Source organism: Trachypithecus francoisi, unplaced genomic scaffold, assembly GCF_009764315.1.
Source record: "Trachypithecus francoisi isolate TF-2019V2 unplaced genomic scaffold, Tfra_2.0 Contig01676, whole genome shotgun sequence".
NCBI lineage: Eukaryota > Metazoa > Chordata > Mammalia > Primates > Cercopithecidae > Trachypithecus > Trachypithecus francoisi.
The window spans coordinates 1,798,829-1,821,350 of record NW_022681448.1 but is presented as its reverse complement, the minus strand read 5'-3'; the positions used below and the strand labels follow the sequence as shown (position 1 = coordinate 1,821,350).

General features: G+C 37.9%; 1 protein-coding gene across 7 annotated transcripts in view; it reads right to left on the bottom strand.

Moving 5' to 3' along the window:
* ZMYM2 (zinc finger MYM-type containing 2) overlaps nt 1-22,522 on the bottom strand; it is a 130,892-nt gene that overhangs the window by 16,103 nt on the left and 92,267 nt on the right. For all 7 annotated transcript variants that reach the window (XR_004433872.1, XM_033197318.1, XM_033197292.1 and 4 more), the window contains 9 exons: nt 21,382-21,547; nt 20,660-20,694; nt 15,567-15,696; nt 14,488-14,603; nt 12,825-12,996; nt 11,021-11,146; nt 9,302-9,396; nt 7,016-7,184; nt 6,648-6,799 (listed from right to left, as the gene is read on the bottom strand). Coding sequence is in view for 6 of the 7 variants with exons in the window: in XM_033197318.1 (XP_033053209.1) it covers nt 6,648-6,799; nt 7,016-7,184; nt 9,302-9,396; nt 11,021-11,146; nt 12,825-12,996; nt 14,488-14,603; nt 15,567-15,696; nt 20,660-20,694; nt 21,382-21,547 (1,161 nt within the window). In the remaining variant the exon portion in view is untranslated. The remainder of the gene's footprint in view (nt 1-6,647; nt 6,800-7,015; nt 7,185-9,301; nt 9,397-11,020; nt 11,147-12,824; nt 12,997-14,487; nt 14,604-15,566; nt 15,697-20,659; nt 20,695-21,381; nt 21,548-22,522) is intronic.

The window sequence follows — 22,522 nt, the reverse complement described above, 5'->3', positions numbered from 1 at the left end:
GCTTTTTACTCTTTTAAAAATGGTTACAATTTAAAGCAGTTTTATGTAAGTAGCTATATTACAGTCTAAAGTTTTACCTTTTGGTCTGCAAAGCCTAAATTATTTACTATCTTGCCCTTAACAAAAAGGTTGGCTGATTCCTGAGCTGGACTGTTCAAGATACAAAAAGAGGCTGGGCATGGTGGCTCCCATCTGTAATCCCAGCACTTTAGAAAGCTGAGGCAGGCAGATCACTTGAGGTCTGGAGTTTGAGACCAGCCTGGCCAACGTGGTGAAGTCCTGTCTCTACTAAAAATACAAAAATTAGCCAGACATGGTGGCGGGCACCTGTAATCCCACCTACTTGGGAGGCTGAGGCAGGGATTCGCTTGAATCTGGGAGGCAGAGGTTGCAGTGAGCCAAAATCACATCACTGCACACCGGCCTGTGCGACAAAGTGAGACTTTGTCTCAAAAAAAAAACAACAAAAAACAAAAAAACTAAGAAACAAAAAGGCACAAATTACCAGTATTAGGAATGAAAGGACAATAAGAAAGTATTATCAAACTTAGGCTAACAAATTTGACGAGTTTGATGAAATGCATCATTTCTTGAAAGACAAAATTGCTAAAAGTGGTGCAAGAAAAAACAGGAAATCTAAACAGTTGACATCAACTAAAGGAACTGATTAAGTGATTAAAAACCACACCCACCACACCCTGCCACCCCTACCACAAAAAGCAATCCTAGGCCTATATGGCTTCACTGGGAATTCTATTGCATATTTAAAGAAGAATACCAATTCTCACAAATTCTTTCAGAAAATAGGAGGAAGGAATATTTCCCAACACTTTTTTAAAAATTATTATTTTTTATTTATTTTTGAGATGGAGTTTTGCTCTTGTTGCCCAGGCTGGAGTGCAATGGTGTGATCTCGGCTCACTGCAACCTCTGCCTCCCAGGTTCAAGGGATTCTCCAGCTTCAGCCTCCCAAGCAGCTGGGATTACAGGTGCTTGCCACTACGCCAGGCTAATTTTTGTATTTTTAGTAGAGACAGCATTTCACCATGTTGGCCAGGCTGGTCTAGAACTCCTGAGCTCAGGTGATCCACCTGCCTTGGCCTCCCGAAGTGTTGGGATTACAGGTGTGAACCCCCCGTGTCCAGCCCCAACTCATTTTATGAAGCCACTACTACCCCCAAACCAAAGCCAGGTAAAGACAAGAGAACTTTCAAGTTTACTTCCAGCTCCACCAGAAGCAATTTGAAAATGGTGTCTTCCTCTCTGAACCGGCCAAAAAAAGCAGCTCTAAACAGTGAATTTCATAACCAGAAGCGGAAGCCAGAGAGACCAAGATGAATGGGAATCCCTTACTCTTCCTGATGGTTGGAAGGAACCCGCTCTTTCCAAAGAGGACAATCCCAGAGGACTCCTGAAGGAAAGCAATTATGTAACTCTGTTCCCAAAATACAGAGAGGCTTACTAGAAAGAGTGCTGGCCAGTGGTGCGCAAAGCCTTGAATGAACGTCATTGTTAACGCAACCCTGCCCTGGATCCAGGGCAGCATGACTGCTTGAACTGAGGCAGAAGAATGGGGTCTGGAGGTAGAGAAATTAAAGTCATTCATGGTGAATCAAGGGAAAACAGCTGGTCTGGGGGCAGGGAACCTAAGGCCAATTAACGCCAATTTCCTAAAGTTGAACCAAAAAGGAAAACCCCATCTCCCCATGCCCATGAAGCAAAGGCTACTCTCCCTACAATCCTCTTCCTTCCGCCAGGTCTCAGGTGGAAAGAGGGAGTGCCCTGGACTGACCATGGGCCAAGCAGGGACCATCCCTTCATCTGCACAGGGGGTCAATTCACCTCAGTCTTTTATTAGTATTAGACCAAATCCTTCATCCAGATAAGGGTAACCGATAAGGACCTCAAAAAGAGTACTTAAATCCCGGAAGACTTTGTAACTCAGCCCTAGAGTCACTTGCTTGGGTCCATTCCCACCCTGTTCAGTGCTTTCTTGCTTTAATAAATTTCTGCTTTCCCTGCTTTGTTCCTTTGTCATTTGTACATTTTGTCCAGTCCTTTGTTTAAAATGCCAAGAACCTGGAGAATTTACACTCAAGGCCTTACTTCCGTGAACAGTAGTACCAAGAAGACTTGTACTAAAAAATACAAAAAATTAGCTGGGCATGACGGTGGGCACCCGTAATTCCAGCTACTCAGGAGGCTGAGGCAGGAGAATCGCTTGAACCCAGAGGCAGAGGTTGCAGTGAGCCAAGATGGTGCCACTGCACTCCAGCCTGGACGACAGAGCAAGACTATCTCAAAAACAAAACAAAACAAAAAAAACAGAAGACTTTTGATTCAAATATCATCACTGGAACCAGAGATCTGAAACAGTTAGCAAGGAGTGTTTCATTTGAACAGGCAGTACGAACTCTTCCAGATGATGTTGCATGTAACATCATTAAAACAGGTTAGTTAGTAAGAAATAAAGAGATTTGTAAAAAGACAATGGCTCACTGGTCTCAAAGGATCAACACTGAAAAACTCTTAACGAACTTGCTCCATTAGAAAGGAGGGAAACATAGTTTCAGTCACTGAACCTTTTAGTGGCTTAAAAAAGAGGTTTGAGACTGGCCAGGCGCGGTGGCTCACGCCTGCAATCCCAGCACTTAGGGGGCCGAGACAGGTGGATCACGAGGTCAGGAGATCGAGACCATCCTGGCCAACACGGTGAAACCGCGTTTCTACTAAAATACAAAAAATTAGCCAGGCGTGGTGGCGGGTACCTGTAGTCCCAGCAACTTGGGACTGAGGCAGAGGAACTGCTTGAACCCGGGAGGCGGAGGTTGCAATGAGCCAAGATTGCACCACTACACTCCAGACTAGTGACAGAGCAAGACTCCGTCTCAAAAAAATAAAAGGCTTGAAAAGTAGTCCTATATACTATGAAGAATATGTAGCCAATTTATAATATTAAAACCTTAATGATTAAAAGACTTGGCAAAAGATTCTGAATTTCAATCAAAAGCTGGGAGAGATTTCTGCCACAATTCAAACATACAACTATGAATAAATGCAAGGAACCAAAGAAAAAAAAAGTTAAGAAAGAATATACACCATTCCCACCACCACTGGCTAGTGGTGAAAACTTTTCGAAGGTGAATCAGAAGCAGTGGCAGAAAATGGAAGCAATAAAGGCTAAACAAGTGGAAGCCCTCGGTAAGAGACGAGCAAAGAAGCAAAACTTTAATTCCATCTACAGAAAACCCGATGTGAAACCTAAGAAACCTTCTACTGAAACTAAAATTCATGTGGCCAGCATCAAACAAAAAGTTAAGTAAGCAAAGAATAAGCAAGTTGGAGCTCTTACAGCTGAAGAAATTAGGCTTAAGATGGAAGCAGATGAAAAGAAAAACAAAGTAACATAAAAGAAAAAAAAAAGTAATATACCAAAACCCCTTGACTAGATCTTAGGAAGTTATCTCCTTTTTGTAAAGGATTTTGAGATACCAGGGCATTAGTTGCCTTATTTGTGAGAAATAATATTCTGATCACTTTTTTTTCCTGAGTTTTTGTTGTTGTTGTTCGTAGAACGATGTTCTTTATAAATAAGAATTATCGTTAAAAAACAAAACTTTGAACTACTTATCATGAACGTCTGCAAAAATCATCATCAATATATTTGCACATCTAATCTGGCAATATATAAAAAAGATAACATTATACAATTGGAGTCTATCCCAAGAATGCTAGGCTGGTTTAATGTCTGAAAATTAATTTAAATTCATACCATTATTAATAGGAGAGGAAAAATCCGTATCTTAATAGATGCAGAAAAGGGAGTTGACAAAATCCAATAAGCATTTATAATTAAAAAAAAAACTCATCAACAAAATAAAAAGTTAAAAAAATCCTTGGTCAACTAAGAATGGAAGAAAAGCTCCTCAACTTGGTAACAGGAAGTTACCAAAAAAAAAAAAAAAAAAAAAAAAACCCTAAAGGGTGCATTGTACTTAATGGTCAAAGACAAAATACTTTCCTCTATTATCAGGAACTAGGCAAGAGTTTCTGTTATCAATAATTCCATTCAACACTGTACTAGGACTAGGGTTTGGGTGGCAGGAGAGAAAAATGGGGGAAGGTTTTAAGCAATGCAGTAAAGCAAAGCAAAGAAAGATCAGAAAGAGGTAAAACTGTCCTTATTCATAGGTGACATGATTGTGCATATAGAAATTTCTAAGATATATTTAAAAAATACAAGACCACCTACTAGAATAGTGAACTGATGAATATATAAAAATCAATTATATTTCTATATGCAAGTAATGCCAGGGGAAATAGCTAAAAAGAGCAAAAAGCATGTCTTTAGGGAGAGGAACTAGGTATTTTGTTGTTTCTATTGATTTTAAAAGTTGTATTATCTAAATACGTTTTTAAGCCTTGTTCTACCAGAAACTTCTTCTAAATGAAATTCCACACATAACCCAAAACACAGCCCTCAAAAAGCAGGAATGAATTAAAACAAGAGGAGCCTAGAACTCCTCTCTTCCTGCTGAGTTAATCTGGCACGACCCTAGTGCTCTCTACAGCACTTTAAAACCAGTTGATCTAGATAACAGAATTATTTCTAAAATATAAACGTTCTCCTTAAAAAAGTTTCACCACCATAAATAAATATACACACACATTCAAAAGCAGTAGAAAATGGGATCTAGAGGTTTATTGTGTAAAAAGTCACAACAATCATCCAACTCAATGAGTGCCTACTATGTGGACAGTATGAAAAAGAAAGAAAAGTAAGACCTAGCTTCCCTTTGTTTTTAAGAGGATTTATATGTAATAAAATTGTTCTGAAACTCGAGGACTAAGACAATTTCATCTGTGCCTGGTACAGTATAAACGCTATTCCCACTCTCCCCTCCCTCCTAGGTATAATAAAAGAAGAGGAGGGAAAGACACACATGGTCTTCAATCCTTCAGCCAGAACCACTGGAGTCACATGTCTGGAATTCATAAGTGTCTGGGTTTCACAGGGGAAACAGGGCATGTACATAATTATAATACATTAATATTCCTAGAGTGGTGTGGGTAAACACTGTACTCGTTTAGAAACATTAACAATCCTATAGGAAGTTCTATGGTGACTGTTCTATAGATGAGTATTAACACCAAGAGTAATAAAGAAAATAGCTTCGGCCGGGCGCGGTGGCTCAAGCCTGTAATCCCAGCACTTTGGGAGGCCGAGACGGGCGGATCACGAGGTCAGGAGATCAAGACCACCCTGGCTAACACGGTGAAACCCCGTCTCTACTAAAAAAAAAATACAGAAAACTAGCCGGGCGAGGTGGCGGGCGCCTGTAGTCCCAGCTACTCGGGAGGCTGAGGCAGGAGAATGGCGTAAACCCGGGAGGCGGAGCTTGCAGTGAGCTGAGATCCGGCCACTGCACTCCAGCCTGGGCGACAGAGCGAAACTCCGTCTCAACAAAAAAAAAAAAAAAAAAAAAAAGAAAATAGCTTCACAATCCTTTAAGTTAGGTTTTACTGTTGAGTGTGTTTTCATGAAAAAAATTCTGGTTTTCAGAGGTTTGTGGAATGGTGGACGTATATTATCATCTAAGCATGAGGCTCAAAGTACACGTAAACCTATACAACGATAAAAAAGTACACCTATTCACGTTTGCTACTGCAAGATACGTGATGGTCCTCAAATAGAGTGAATTACAGCCATGCACTATATATCTGCACCACCACTTACAGAATCTGAAGCAAATTTCTATCCTAAAGAAAAAGTAAATAAAACACAAATGAAGACAATTCTAGTTTTTTTCAGTGATTTATTTCATTATCTAACACCTGTTAGCAGAATACAATGAACTTTTAGGCCTACAAACAAAACTCTGAAAAGATCTCCCCTGTCATCCACCAGATTTCAAAACACATGGGATGTGAAGCTGGAGATTCTTTCTGACTTCTGGGCACAAATCTGTAGGATTTGTTCAGAACTAGAGGTCATTATTTAAAGTTGGTCTCCATGTTTACTGTAGAAAACAAATCCACAGACATGTGGATGAAGTTTATCTTTACCCCTAAAGAATGATCTCTTCTTATGAAATAGCCAAAGAATTAATGAGTAGTTACACTGTTTAGCAAGACAGCCACACATCAGCAGCACACAGTGAAACAGACCTATTTACAGAGTCAGGACATTTTTCTGTTTACCTGTAGATCAACAGGGATCTACAGCCAGATCTGGCTACATATCATGCCTTATAATGTGAATTCATTTATCTGCAACGGTAAGGAAAGAATCTCATCCTGATTATCATTTATGTATAAATGGTGGCAAATACATAACTTTGTAGATGTGCTAGAAAAGATGCCGAAGTTTTGAGTGATCGGTCCATACCCTATTTTTCCCATAAATTCTTTTTGGTTTTGGTACAAAGTTTTGGAGAACTTGAAGGTTTTTAGGAACATATATATTCCATTACAGAAGAAACACAAAGTAGCTAATCCTTTATAATATCATAGTATTTCCAAATAGACTAAATTTTTCTTTGTCTTTCTTGGTAAGTCAATAAAGGTTCCATAATGCTACAGGAACAAGAACTACCACAACTTTTCTTATTAAATTTATACTTGAAAGCAGCCATCAAATTACTAACCTCCTGTATTCCAAGGCAAAGGTAATAGATGCTGTCAGGTGCATAATTCTCTCCATTTGGCCGTCGGATCTCATTGACAAAATGAGCTAAACCATAGTTAAGCTCAGCTGTGGTGTGTGAGAGTAGATCCTCTTTTAACTTTACTGATTTAGCTAAAAATACATAAAATAAAAATCAGTAATTGTTATTATTTACTGTCTTATTAAGGTTAAGAACTTTCTGACATTCTTTGTAAGAGCTCTGAAGAAAAATAAAATGCATTCTTACAGGTATTTTAAGTTACATTTATGTTTTTTAAATTTAAAGGTACTCCACAACAGAAATCTTGATTTTAAATAGGACTTAGGAGAAACAAAATTAACACTTACAAGATTTTAACTCATCTAATACCAGAAGATCTTCATCAAGTTGCCTAGTTTTGACCCAGTGTTTCCATGCATTTACGCCATACGTGTATTTGAAAGGAAAGCTGCATTCTGAATTGTCAGAACTATCATCATGAGACTGGTATCCTGATACAGCCTTTCTCTTGGCTCCCTATTAGTAAAAAACACCATAACATCTTTTTTAAAGCCTACATTATTTCATTACTTTATACAAGCCACCTCTCAACAAAGGCAAATTACAATCGACCCTTGAACAACATGGGTTTGAACTGCAGGGGTCCACTTGGACACATATGTTTTTCTGTGTGCATGCCTCTCCTACCTCCTTCTATCTCTGCCAACCGTGCCACCTGAGACAGCAAGATCAACCTCTCCTCTTCCTCCTCAGCCTACTCAACATGAAGACAATGAGGACGATCTATTTCCACCTAATGAATCGTAAATATATTTTCTCTCCCATATGATTCTCTTGATAACATTTTCTCTAACTTTATTATGAATATACAGTATGTAACATATAAAATATGCGTTAATCAACTGTTATCAGCAAGGCTTCCAGTCAACAGTTGGCTACTAGTAGTTAACTTTTTAGGGAGTCAAAAGTAACACATGAATTTTTGACTGTGCAGGGGGCGCTCAGTGAAGAGTAGGCTACTAGTACTTAACATTTTAGGGAGTCAAAACTTCTACACAAATTTGTGACTGTGCAGGGGGGATCAGAGCCCAACCACTGCATTGTACAAGGATCATCTGCAATTACAAATATAGTTACTTCTTTAATCTGTAATAAAAATATAGTTATTTGTTTAATCTGTTATGAAACTAGAAAAGAAAAAAATGAAATACAGGTATTTGCTTTGAACTGACTGGTATTCCTGAATCTGACAATAGTTAGTCAATATTTCAGGAAATGTGATGTTTCTACATAAATCACTTTGTGCAACAAAATCATATTAAATTCTGTGGTGAGAGTCACCAATGATGAGAAAATAAATATAAGACAATTAATAAACTAATCTAAATATTACTGTAAGAGAGAAACTGAAGAACTTTTCAACAACTCCACCTTATAGAGAGTGACACTTAACTACTTTTCACTTTTTATTTTATTTTATTGTTTTATTTTTGTTTTTTAAGACAGGGCCTTGCTCTGTCATCCATGCTAGAGTTTTGTAATCACGGTATCTCTCCTGCCAGGTAAGTATCCATGCTGGAGTTCTGTTTTGAGGTGAAGTCTTGCTCTGTTGCCCAAGCTGGAGTGCAATGGCACGATCATAGCTCACTGCAGCCTGGATCCTCCTCCTGAGTAGCTGGGACTGCAGGCACGTGCCACCACGCCTGGCTAATTTTTAGAAGTCTCACTGTGTTGCCCAGGCTGGTCTCAAACTCCTGGGCTCCAGCAATCTTCCCGCCTCAGCCTTCCAAAGTGCTGGGATTACAGGTGCCACTGTGCCTGGTCCCCCTTTTCACTTTCCTGATGGCATTGTTCGCAATGCAAAAGTTTTTAATTTTGATGTAGTCCAGTTTATTTATTTTTCCTTTTCTTCCCTGTGCTTTCGGTATCTTACCAAAGAAACTGCCTAACATAAGGCCATTAAGATTTAGGCCTATGTTTTCTTCTAAGAGTTTTATGTTTTTAGCTCTTACATTTAGGTGTATGGCTCATTTTGAGTTAATTGTTGTGTCTGGTGTCAACGAGAAGTCCACCTTCATTCTACTGCAAGTATTCTCTCCCTTTTCAGGTTTTTTGTTCTTTCTTTTGGAGACAATTTGTGAAAGCTATCTTTCTTAAGGTATTTTTAAAACCTGCTTTATGTTGGAAGTCAGAAACACAGAAAGTTGGCAGAATACTCTAACAATTACAGTTGTTCACGCATGTAGATCTGGTCTACTGAATGATCAAACTGTCCAGCATGTCTTCCCATGTGTGTATGCCTAAAAGACACCAGAAATAATAAACTGTATACTTCAATCCCGCTGATAATCTCATCAGAAATAATGATGGAAAAAAACAGCTCCCTTTCTAGAAAACAGTCTGAATTTTTGTGAAAGAATTGAAATTATTACTTTAGCAACTGTTTTCTATTTTGACCCTGCATCAAGAAAGTTTAGCCTGAGATATTTTTATTACTTAAAAATAGATTACCTCTTAAATGATTTTCCAACCTAGAAAACAAAGTATGTTCCCACATTCTCAGGCACACTAAAGACCACTGTATCCCTGTTTGCCTATAGAGATACTATTATATAGGCTATAAGTGAATGTACCTTTTTTTTAGATCGAGGTCTGGGCTGTTCCTCGTATTCTTCACCAAAAACAGGTGGTAATAAAAATTCATTCTCCATATCAAGCTCCTCAGCAGCTGACAACCAAATCAGAACTTTATTTTAAACGAAATAGCACAAGGTTATGTTACATAAACACAGCCAGCAAATAACCACAGGATGTAAACCAGCACTCGTACATGGGGACAATCTGGGCTGGGCTGGGGAGTAAATGACTCATTGCATCTAACGTGGTTTGTAAGTTCTGACAAACCCTGTTCAAACTCCTATAAAACATATATAAAATGAATATCAACACAGAATTTTCATGAAAATGTATGATATCAGAAAAATTACTACAGTCTGGAATCCAATTATAAGATCTAAATAGTATCGGTACAAATCTGATTCAATCTATTAAATGTTTTTTACAAAAACCAACGTTTCACATTCTACTCAGTGTGCTCATTAGCCATCCATGGATTAAGAAAATAATGAGGCCGGGTGCGGTGGCTCACGCCTGTAATCCCAGCACTTTGGGAGGCTGAGGCGAGCGGATCACAAGGTCAGGAGACTGAGACCATCCTGGCTAACACAGTGAAACCCCATCTCTACTAAAAATATAAAAACTTAGCCAGGCATGGTGGCGGGCGCCTGTAGTCCCAGCTACTCAGGAGGCTGAGGCAGGAGAATGGCGTGAGCCCGGGAGGCGGAGCTTGCAGTGAGTTGAGATCGCACCACTGCACTCCAGCCTGGGCAACAAAATGAGACTCTGTCTCAAAAAAAAAAAAAAAAAGAAAATAATGAAAAGTGACATGCCTATTTTACGAAAGACTTGAAAATAATTTTTCCTTTGAAGGTGAACTTAATTTTCAAAGGGATCTTTAAAAAATGCTATATATATATATACAAAATATATACATATTTTATATATATATTTTTTGATACAGAGTTTTGCTCTTGTTGCCCTGGTTGGAGTGCAACGGCGCAGGCTTGGCTTACTGCAGCCTCCACCTCCCAGGTTCAAGCAATTCTGCCTCAGCCTCCCAAGTAGCTGGAATTACAGGTGCTCACCACCACGCCCAGCTAATTTTTCTGTTTTCAGAAGAGACGGGGTTTCACCACATTGGCCAGGCTGGTCTCAAACTCCTGACCTCAGGTGATCCACCCACCTCGGCCTCCCAAAGTGCTGGGATTACAGGCATGAGCCACTGCACCTAGACGCTAGCAATTTTTTTAAATTAAAAAGGACACAAACACTTCTTTAAACTTTCTATAATGAATTACTTCTAGAGGTTTTTTTTTTTTTTTTTTTTTTTTTTGAGACAGGGTCTCATTCTGGAGTGCAGCAGCACAATCTTAGCTCACTGCAACCTCTACTTCCTGGACTCAAGCAGTCCTCCTGCCTCAGCCTCCCAAGCAGCTGGGATTACAGGCATGCACCACCATCCTGGCTACTTTTTATATTTTTTAGTAGAGATGGCATTTCACCACATTGCCCAGGCTGGTCTTGAACTCCTGGGTTCAAGTGATCTCATTCCAGAAGTTAACTGGTAAGGTGGGTTTTTTCAAAAAAAAAAAAAAAAAATGAAGTTAACTGTTAAGGTGAGTTTAAAAAATATGAACACTGTTAAAGGCAATGACACAAACATCAAATGGTAAATTATCATAACCACAGTTGACTCCACAACTCAATCCCATAGTCATGAAGGTTTTGAGTACCTCTGGGAAAATCTATTTCGATGTCCAGATCTGGTTCGTATGGTACATCAGGCATGCTGGACTGTGTCTCTGGGTCAGAGTTCTTCAAAAGATCGGAACCAATTATATCTGTTTCAATAATTACACCTGAAATCAATCCATACTATCATTAGGAATCAAAACACAAAACCCCAACGGTATCTGTATTTAATCTGGCAAAAGCAAGTCATTTAATTTTAAATGCAATATAAAAAAATACATTTAATGTCACAAAAGGGCATATTATATATATAACTATCTCAAAATGTAAACCACTATAAACCTCATAATTATAATTAGTCACAAGCACATGAAAACTTTCAATCCTATAAATTTTATAGGAAGACTCCCTTCAAAAGCTAATAGGTATGCTTTGATATTAAAACAATTTCAACAAGTAAAGTATTTCTAAAAGCAACTTTTTGTCAAAAATAAACTAATGAGGGTAGACAACTGTAGTTTTCAATACTCTTTGAATTTTGACCTAGGTTTCTCAAGTCGTTCAATATATGCTTATTAACAACTGCCTTTTAATGGTTTGATCAATTGCTTTCAAGTGTTTTTGTGTTATAGTCATGGTAAGAAATGCATTTTATCCAGCACATACTGCAAGGTGATGGCAGGGAACAGAAAGACATCTGTATACACACTGGTTTCACAAAATAATACCCTTTCTATGAGGGATTCACATTGGGATTCACATTGTCATTTTTTTTATCCTGCTCCACTTAGTTTTTCTTTCGTTAAACAAAAACACTGGTTGCAACCCACTAAATTAATTTCACAACTTCTTACCACAGTGCTTCAAAAACACTGTCTCATTATTAAATCCAGAGAAAATTATAGTATTTTGATTGTCCTCTAGGGTAGGGTAAGAATTAGCTCAAGGTTGAACTAGGACTCTGGGTATCAAGAGAGGGTTAAGGGTGGAAAATAAATATTCTAAGTGACTTAGAACCATCCACAACACACTCATCATGTTATATACCATGTAGCGCAAGCACTGCCCTAAGAGAGGTTAAGATAAACTCTGGTTTTGATAATGCAAATTATTTTATCAGTATAAGCAATAAAAGAAAACTAGGGGCTAGGTGTGGTGGCTCCAACCTGTAATCCCAGCACTTTGTGGGCAGGCAGATCACCTGAGGTCAGGAGTTTGACATCAGCCTGGCCAACATGGTGAAGCCCTGTCCCTACTAAAAATATCAAAATTAGCTGGGCGTGGTGGTACGTGCCTGTTAATTCCAGCTACTCAGGAGGCTGAGGCAGAAGAATAGCTTGAACCCAGGAGGCAGAGATCTCAGTGAGCCAGGATCGTGCTACCGCATTTCACCCTGGGCAACAGAGCAAGAGTCCATCTCAAAAAAGACAAAAAACAAAAAACTAGGGATAACTATTACAAAAGAAGAGTTCTGATCACTATTAGAGTTTACTACAAGTTATAGTTTTGTATCTGCACTACTCTATTAACAAGAATAATTCTGAGTGGATTTTACAAGTCAAATCCTGCTTAAAACAGAGACCAAAGACCAAATTCCTGCTTCGGATATCTGTCTGAGGGCACCTGGCTAAATATAGTGTAGATCTCTTAATATAAAATACATTTTTGTTACAATGCTTTCCTCACCCCTACATAAATTGAAACAAAATTATATGCCCTGGAAAGTAATGTAACAATACTTATAAATAACCCATGGTAACAATATTTATAAATAACCAATGGAACAACACTTATAAATAACCAATGGTAACACTTATTCGCCAGGTATAATTTAGTGTAGCTCACTGTTGATGTTGGCAGTCTCTGTTTTCCCCTCGTCTTCACTCATCATATCCGTCATTGTAAGCAACTCTGTATCAAGAGGATCTGAAGAAACCTTGCTTTTTAGCTCCTCAATTGCTGCAGGAATCTTCTCACTGCTGTCCAATGGAGCAGGCAGAAAAACAGGAACTGGCACCTAAGCAACCAAATCATTTTGAGTTAGGTTTACTAAACATTAAAAGGTATTTTTCCAAATTAAAAATTACTCTGACACATGATCTACTTTATAATATCACACTGGATAAAAGCTTTGAAAAGAACACATACAAAACTAAGATGTTAACTGACAAGAAAGCCTAGAATACAAACATCTACTTTTTGGAATACAAATTAAAGAAAAAGAATTTTTGAAGTATTTCTGTCCCCCAGGGGACTATAACAGCCAAGCCCTGACACAGTAGTGTCAGTCTAAGTACTGCAAGTGATTTGGGATCAAATAATACTTTATATGAAATTCTACGTTTCAGTTCTAAACCTTATGACTTCACAAATACTTCTTTTTCTTTTTTTTTTTTTGAGACAGAATTTCGCTCTTGTTGCCCAGCCTGGAGTGCAATGGCACTATCTCAGTTCACTGCAACCTCCGCTTCCTGGGTTCAAGTGATTCTCCTGCCTCAGCCTCCCAAGTAGCTGGGATTACAGGTGTGCCCCACCACGCCTGACTAATTTTGTATTTTTGGTAGAGACAGGGTTTCACCATGTTGGCCAGGCTGGTCTCGAACTCCTGACCTCAGGTGATCTGCCCATGTTGGCCTCCCAATGTGCTGGGATTACAGGCGTGAGCCACTGCACATGGCCCACAAATATTTATTTTGAAAATGAACCCAAATATAAAACTCAATATGCATAGAGCAGGCGCAGACATCTGCGAAATGTTACTCGTGAGGATGAACATACACATAGTTACACACAAAGCAATCAGTCATGACAACAGAGATACAACCAAATCTAAGTTCACTGTTGAAGAAAGGTAAAGATGGTTTTATTAGCTTCATTAAACTAGTAACTGCAACTACAGTTATCCTCAGTATTCTAGGGGATTGGTTCCAGGATCACCTGTGGATGGATACCAAAGTCTATGCAGACTCAAGTCCCACACCCCTACAGTCAGCCTTCTATACAGATTTCACATCCTCAAATAATTTTTTTTTTTTGAGACAAGGACTTGCTCCGTAGGCCAGGCTGCAGTGCCGTGGTGCAATCACGGCTCACTGCAGCCTCCATCTCCCAAGCTCAAGCAATCTTCCTACCTCAGCCTCCCAAGTAGCTGGGACTACAGGTATATGCCACCATGCCTGGCTAATTTTTGTATTTTTAGTAGTGACAGGGTTTCACCATGCTGCCCAGGCTGGTCTTGAACTCCTGGGCTGAAAAGACGCCTACCTTAGCCTTCCAAAGTGCTGGGATTACAGGCAGAATACTGTATTTTCAGTCCGTGTTGGTCACGGATGTGGAACCTGCCAATATAGAGGGCCACCCATATTTATTGGAAAAAAAAAAAAAAAATCATCCACATATGTGGGTGCACGGAGTTCAAACTCTTGTTGTTCAAGGGTCAACTGTACATTGTTTTCTCAACTGTGCCTGCTACATCTCAAAATGAAAAAGAACTTAAAATGTGACTTACAGGAACAGGAACTGTAGTAGGAACAGGAATATTCTGACTGTACATGTGCATAGGAACTGGGATATACACAGGCACAGGGATAGGCACTGGAACATATTCTGTCTTCCAAGTATCATCTAAAAACACAAAACATATTTAAGGAGCAATGTTAACTAACACTTATATACAGGTGCTTAATGTGAAAATAATTTGATCAAGAAAAATTTAACTACCTCAGTACCTTTTCTTTTTCTCTAAATTCCCAGTTTTTACAAGTTAGGTAACTTAAAAAGAAAGCAGCAGCTGTTCTTACTTACAGAAAATACAAATAGAATTTAGGGATTTTTTTTTTTTTGAGACGGAGTCTCCCTCTGTCGCCCGGGCTGGAGTGCAGTGGCCGGATCTCAGCTCACTGCAAGCTCCGTCTCCCGGGTTCACGCCATTCTCCTGCCTCCCGAGTAGCTGGGACTACAGGCGCCCGCCACCTCGCCCGGCTAGATTTTTGTATTTTTTAGTAGAGACGGGGTTTCACCGTGTTAGCCAGGATGGTCTCGATCTCCTGACCTCGTGATCCGCCCGTCTCGGCCTCCCAAAGTGCTGGGATTACAGGCTTGAGCCACCGCGCCCGGCCGGGATTTTTTTTTTTAAGAAAGAAAACATCCTTTAAAAACACTATATAGTTCCAGATACCCTACCATACTCTCCTCAACAACCTCCCCAAAGGCTTATTTAATCAAATAATTAGAATACAGATAACACTGTGAATTTGATAAAAAATACATATTTGAATAATTTCATCTCATTCTGACAGGAAGGAAACAGAATTGTTACCATTACAAATCACAGGTAAAGAGGAAATTTTTGATAAAGTATTTTTTCACTTTGACATAATTTGTATTCTAGGCCTTTATCAGAGATTGATCATAATGATTTAAAATGAGATGCTGTGTTCTCCAGGTAATATCTAAAATTAGATAAGCAAAATCAACAGAAAATGACAAATTGACCGAATGAATCTACCCTGGAGGCTGTTCCATTCAAGAAAAGCATGTAAAGATGAAGGTATGGGGAAGTATGTAAGTCACATTGTCCTAAGTTACCTGTCTGACAAGATTTGGTCTGCATGTGAGGTTTACAGTAAGTAGCTTTTGTCATTGTTAAAGGTTTGCAAAGAACTGCTTTGTTCTTCATCTCTTTGTTAGGTGTTGGAGAAGGGGGTGGTGCTGAACCCTATGAAGAAGCAAAGAGAAACATTTTTATTTTTATGTCTAATTTTCAATACTTCCTGGTGTCAATGAAGGATTTTCAGTACTATGAAGGGAACACACAAAAGCAGAAGAGGATAACCAAATTATGCTATTATCACTATGTTCACCATACTCTTAATTTATAAGGATCAATATGAATCTATTCTACCTAGTAGCAAAGTAGTAGCAATTATTCATTCTATAGATTTATATCACCTTCAAAGGATACCATCAGAATGATTTTAGAAAAATACAAAAAGACAATCTAACTTTTAAGTACAAAATCAAGATTGCAAACCTGAACTACGAAAACGCTTAGGCACTTTTAAATTTATTTCAGAAAAAGAAGATCTTACAGTTATTATGGCTCTCTGATACTCTAGCTCCCTCTGCTGGATAAATGGCATTAAATATGATCATAAATTTGAAAAGAAAAACGAAAACAATTACCCAAGATATCCTCAAACTTTAAGTTGTATATTTCCTGTGGCCCCGCAATGGCAGTTTCTGAAACCTATTCTACAGATGCAGTCTCTCAGATATTTTGCACTAAGTTCACCGTAGCATTATTTGCATTGCAAACAAAACAAAACCCCACATAAATAAAATGTGAAATAAGCGGAAGATAAGAGCACAAGGGAGTAAAGGTAAGGTACTCTCCACATCACCTATTGATACGGAGAAAATGTAGGTACATAATTCAGAATAGTTGTGTTCTATACAGTTGCCCCAAACAATGACTACTGAACTGCTGCTTCAATGGGAAATACAAGATTAGGTTCCTGTGAGCCTCCGATCACAATGTTTTCATCAACTGATCAATACATAATTTTGTTAAAGATACTTCATACAGTATTTTTTTATAATAAAACAGTATTTCATTAGAGCATTTTTGTGTAATACAGTACTGAGATAAACACAGTACAAATACAGCACACACATACTGTACATCACTCACACAGCACATGCACACTGTACAGTACGCCACACATATATTGTACAGTGATCACATAAACAACACTGAACACATACTGTTTACTGTACCTTTATGCAAATAAAGTCCTAAAAAATATTAAACAAAAATTAAGCAGTCAAAGTTTTACAAAAGCTGGCCGGGTGCATTGGCTCACATGTGTAATCCCAGAACTTTGGGAAGCCGAGACAGGCGGATCACCTAAGGTCAAGAGTTTGAGACCAGCCTGGCCAACATGGTGAAACCCCGTCTCTACTAAATATACAAAAAATATATAAATAAATAAATAGATAACTAGCCAGACATGGTGGTGCCCACCTCTAGTCCCAGCTACTCTAGAGGCTGAGGCAGGAGAATCGCTTGACCCTGGGAGGCGGAGGTTGCAATGAGCCAAGATCATCCCACTGCACTCTAGCCTGGATGACAGAGTTAGAATTTGTCTCAAGAACAAAGCAAAAACAAAACAAACATTAACGAAATTCCACTGTGGATGGAGCTGCAGGATGTGTGATGAGACACTGCACTGTGTGGTCTGACCTCTCAATCTTGGTGTGCCGCATGAAAACCGAGGTTGTAGAACTGGCTCTTGTGCCTTGCTGACAGTGTCAGTGATTTTCTTACTCAAACTGGCTTCAAAAATTGTGTCAGCCCTGGCAGCTTAGCTTTTAACCTCAGATCCTTTTGCATCTCAAGGCATGTTCTCAGTAGTGCTTAAACTTGAGACTGTGCTCAAGCATAGGGCCATTTTTCTGTTTTATTGACAATTTTTCCCAAGACAGAATTCCATTCTGATATCACCCTCCTTCATGTTGCCAAAGCCTTCTATGCTCATTTGCTGTGTGATGCACACTGTGTTTTTAACATTGTTCTTTATAATTTCTGTAACACCTTTTCAGTTTGATCAAACATTTTCCCAGCAGTTATCAATAGCCTATTGGTGGGTAGGCAAATTTGAAATTCATAAATGAGGACTGACTGCACAATTACCTCTCAGTATATGTGGAGGATTGGTTCTAGGACCACCACCATCCGCCAAAGCCCCTACCCCTACTCCTCATACCAGAATCTGTGCATACACAACTCCCAGTCAGCCTTTATAGAACTCACCCATATGAAAAGTCTGCCCTCAAATTTGCCTCGCAAATCCTTTATTTTCCATCCAAGTTTGGTTAGGAAAAAAAAAACAAAAAAGCCACGTGGAAATGGACAAATGCAGTTCAAATCCATGTTGTTCAAGGGTCAACTATACTTAAAGCTACTGCTGTGTGACCTCAGGCAAGTCACGCAATCTCTTATGCCTCAATTTCCACCATCGTATAATGGAGAGAATAACTTAGCAAACAGTATCTGTTACATACCAGGCATTAGGAAAGTTTGGTCTGAACTGGAAAATACTCTACATCCCAAAAGAGAGGATCTAAAGTCATAGACGTCCTGGGATTGCTCAATGTTGCACTTCTTGCCATTCTGCAAATACTACTTTATGTCAATAAACTATGCCACTTGGTGAAAATCTACACTTGAACCAAACTTGTTTTTTAGAATGTTTTTTACTTTTCAGTCAATAGGCAGAATCCAGTTATTTGTGTACGCTGAAGTAGGACCCAAAAGAACAAAAATTATAATGACAAAAGCCACCATCTGCTGAGTATTTGCTAGATGCCAGGGAGTATGAAAAGCACCAAATCTTATTGCACACTCCTAACACCACAAAAGGTAGGACTTTTTATCACTCCCATTTTACATACGAGGAAACTGAGACTCAGAAGTGATACAACCTGGCAGGAGGCACTGAGCTAAAAGTTCTGAAATCAGGATTCAAGTAAGATTCATCTGATGTCAAAGTTTATGTTCTTCACTATACATACTGCCTCTCTGAAGTCTGGAACAAAACAGCTATACCATGGTTTAGTATTCATCATGAGTTAGGTACTACATTCATCTTGATTTTTCAAATAAACTTACACAAAGAACAGGGAAGTAACTTGCCCAAAATTAAACAGCTAAGCTCCTATCCTTTGAAGTTTACGGGTGGAGAATTAGAAGATTCCAAAAGCTTACAAAGAAGAAAAGATGGGAGAGGACTTTATAATTACAAAGAAGAAAAGATGGGAGAGGACTTCATAATTACAAAGAAGAAAAGATGGGAGAGGACTTTATATGACAAAAGGCAACGGCTGCAATGGCAGCCTTACTTATCCTTCCCTATCAATAATGCTTCCTCTATCCCTCCGTCATATAGTTTGGTTCAAGTCCTGTAGGAGGAGAAAAATATTTAATATCATGCTAATAGAAAGGGTTTCTGGTCAAAAGCACACACCTTTGAAACAAGGTTGAGGACTTGCCTTATAAATATAAGTATATAATAGGGAATAGTCATCTTTCATATCTTCAGCATGGATGAAAGCCTCTGGTATTAAAATCAGATAATTCAAGTGAATACTTTACATACTTCCAAAATTATCTGATTTTAAATTATTTCCATAAGGGGGCGTATGGATAGAGAAAGCAAGGAAAAAGTATTCTTACTTTTCTAGGATTCTGTCCAACTATTAACATCAAAAACAAACACTGAATAGAATAAATGTAAAAATACCAATTTTCATCTATATCAGTGATTCTCACTTCTGGTTACATATTAGAATCCTGAAGAACTCTTCTTTTCTTTTCTTTTTTAATGGAGATGGAGTTTCACTCTTATTACCCAGGCTGGAGTGCAGTGGCACAATCTTGGCTCATTGCAACCTTTGCCTCCCAGGTTCAAGCAATTCTCCTGCCTCAGCTTCCTGAGTAGCTGGGATTACAGGTGCAGGACACCACGCCTGGCTAACTTTTTGTATTTTTAGTAGAGATGGAGTTTCATTATCTTGGCCAGGCTGGTCTTGAACTTCTGACCTCAGGTGATCCACTTGCCTTGTTGCAGGGATTACAGGCATGAGTCCCTGTGCCCAGCCAGAACTTTTTTAAAATACAGAACTTTTGGGTTGGAGCCTAGGCACTGGAAGGTTTTGAAAATTTGCCAGGTGATTCTAATGAGTAGTCAGCGCTAGGAACCACTGATCTGTTCTTTTGTAACATAACAAGAACTAGCCCAGAGACTTTATTGCCGATAAATGACTCCTAAAGAGCTTCCCTCAGATAAGGATGCGAGAAACACCAGGATCCACCGCTGGTGACAGCTGTAAGATGCAGCATGCCAAGGCCAGGCAGTGCCCTACCACTCTCCAGAGAGTGGCAAAAGCATTGCCTCTTATCTTTAGTAGTCATTAGTAGCATCAACCTATAAAACTCTTACAATGCTAACAAAAGTAGAATTTGATATATTACACCAAAAGAAAAATAAATAGGAGGACAAAAATCCAGGACACTTTGTGTATTTCCCAAATTTTTAAACTCAAAAAATTCTAGCCACCAACATGTATCTTCAGATCTCTACTTGAAAGATAAATGCATAAAGCCATTACTAATCTGCCTCAGCCTATTCCTTCAGCCTCATTTTCCATTATTCCACCAAAGATCCCCTTCAAGCTTGGCTCTAGTAAGTAGTTCTGCCAAATACACATGTGCTTAGCACTTTATTATTCTCCTATTTTTCATGTCTATCTGATAATCATCTACTCAACTGTTTACAGTCAGCTTATTCATATCTTTCAGAACAAATACAGTCATTTCAAACACACTATTGCCATTGTCTTAAAGATGCATCTATTATGGAAACATCCGTCAACTCAAATATCACTTATGTCTATTGCCCCATTGTGAGGAGAGGCTATAATTAATTCTCCTTTATATTCCTTAGCATGTATGACAGTCTCTGGTATTAATATAATTCAGCTGAATACTCCACTGTCTCAGTTAAGCAAAAAAAAAAAAAAAAAAAAATTACTGTTATGATCACATTAAATTGGCCTAATTATTTTTTACCCTGTATTAAAAAAATCACAATTTAGCACTCCATTTCACCAATACTTACTGTCATTTTGGTTCGAGACGTCTGACAACCCTGATCTAAAAAACATAAAAAATTTAAAATAAGACAAATACTCTTTCTTCAGAATTTTCTAAATCCCTATTTCTCATTAAATTTCACTAATTTAAAATGTGACTAAAGAAAATATTTTAGACATTTTAAGGGAAGAATTTCAAATTTGTATAAAGTATAGAAATATACAGGTAAATAAATGAAATTAAATTAATCCTTCTTTCCTTTTGTGCCCTCTGAAAGTATACACTGCTTTTGGGGAAATACTATTATATATTCTTAGATTTATATCTTAAAAGATATATATATATATTTTAAAATTACAGCTTCTAAAGGGTTTTTGTTGTTCCTCCCAACCTATTCCCTAGCAATTCGATTTGCTAAAAATAATTTGCATTTAAAATTGCAGATGACACCATAGGTAGATGTCTGTTCTTTTTAAAATTTGTGTTATAACGCTGTTTAGCTTCTCCTCACTATCAACTACACCTTGTTTTCTCAATTAGCATGACATTTCAAAAAGACAATAAAACAAAAAGCAATACATTTATAAAAACAACATACCAGGATACTTCAACCCAGAGAATCTACGGAATTTAAGTTGCTATTAAGCGATCTCCAAAATCAACTATTCATTATCAGTGTTTTGGATTCAGAACTACGTAAAGACTGATTTACAGGGTTTTCAAGTTATCACCTAAATTATTACATACCATAATGCAAGTTTTCAGGTCCTTTCTGAGTTGTCATGTTGGGCTCATTTTGCTGACAGTAGAAGCGCAGTAAGCAGTGTTGATCACAGAAGTGCTTCATTTCCCCACGCCACTGAACTCGCTCTTTAAGAGTTCCTTGAGATTTACAACAGTCACACCTTGCAGCCTTAATTTAAAAAGGAAGGTTTCAGACATTGCAAATTATTTTTGAAGATTTCCAGAAGTTTATCAGTGATTATTGCCAAATGTGATAAAACCGTGACTGATAAAGAAAAATAGAACTATAATATAAATCATTTATAGACAGTAAAATGTACAATAAGTAAAACTGGGGGGAAAAAAAAAAAAGGAATTTCTCAATTGACAAAGTTCCATCCTATACTTACCAGGAGTCAAAGACCAGCATCACAAAGGTAGGATAACTAAATACATATTGGTAGACCAAATCAATGTATTTTAATGTTTTTAAATACTTTTGAGGGCCATATAATATACTGGTAGAATCGTCTACTACCATTATATTGAACATTTATGAGTAATGAACGGATTTCCCAGGTTTGTTGTACAAGACAAAGGTAATTTTGAAGCAAGCTCTTATGATGAGAAATTTATGGATGTTAACTTGAAATATTTCAGTTTTTCAACAGTTTAATATAAATTTGAAAACCTTTAATACATTTATTTAGTTTTAGTAACAAGAACTTTGAGTTCATGTTTTTAAACACTCAATGTTTAAATGTTCTGAAAACCAGTAATATCAATAAGACAAGCGATTTGACCCACATCTAGGAAAACAATCAGCCCAATGGTCCACAACTTAACTTGCAATACCGAAAAATGATACAAGAAAAACAAATTAAAATTCACAGAATGTACTTTATTTTGGTGAATCAATCTTGAGACAGATTTTTGTTTTTAGAGATCTTAATTTCCCTAGATTTTGCCCATTTTCACTATTTCTTAACATCTTGACTAATGAGTGTGAAGAAAATATAAATGATATATCTTCAAATACAGAAAAATGATATAATTTCAAATACAGTTCTTTTCATAATTTAAGTTTCTGATCTAGAAATGAACTACTATTATTTTTTTCAATTACCCTTTGGCTTACCAGCTTTGAAATTTTGACAAAGTAATA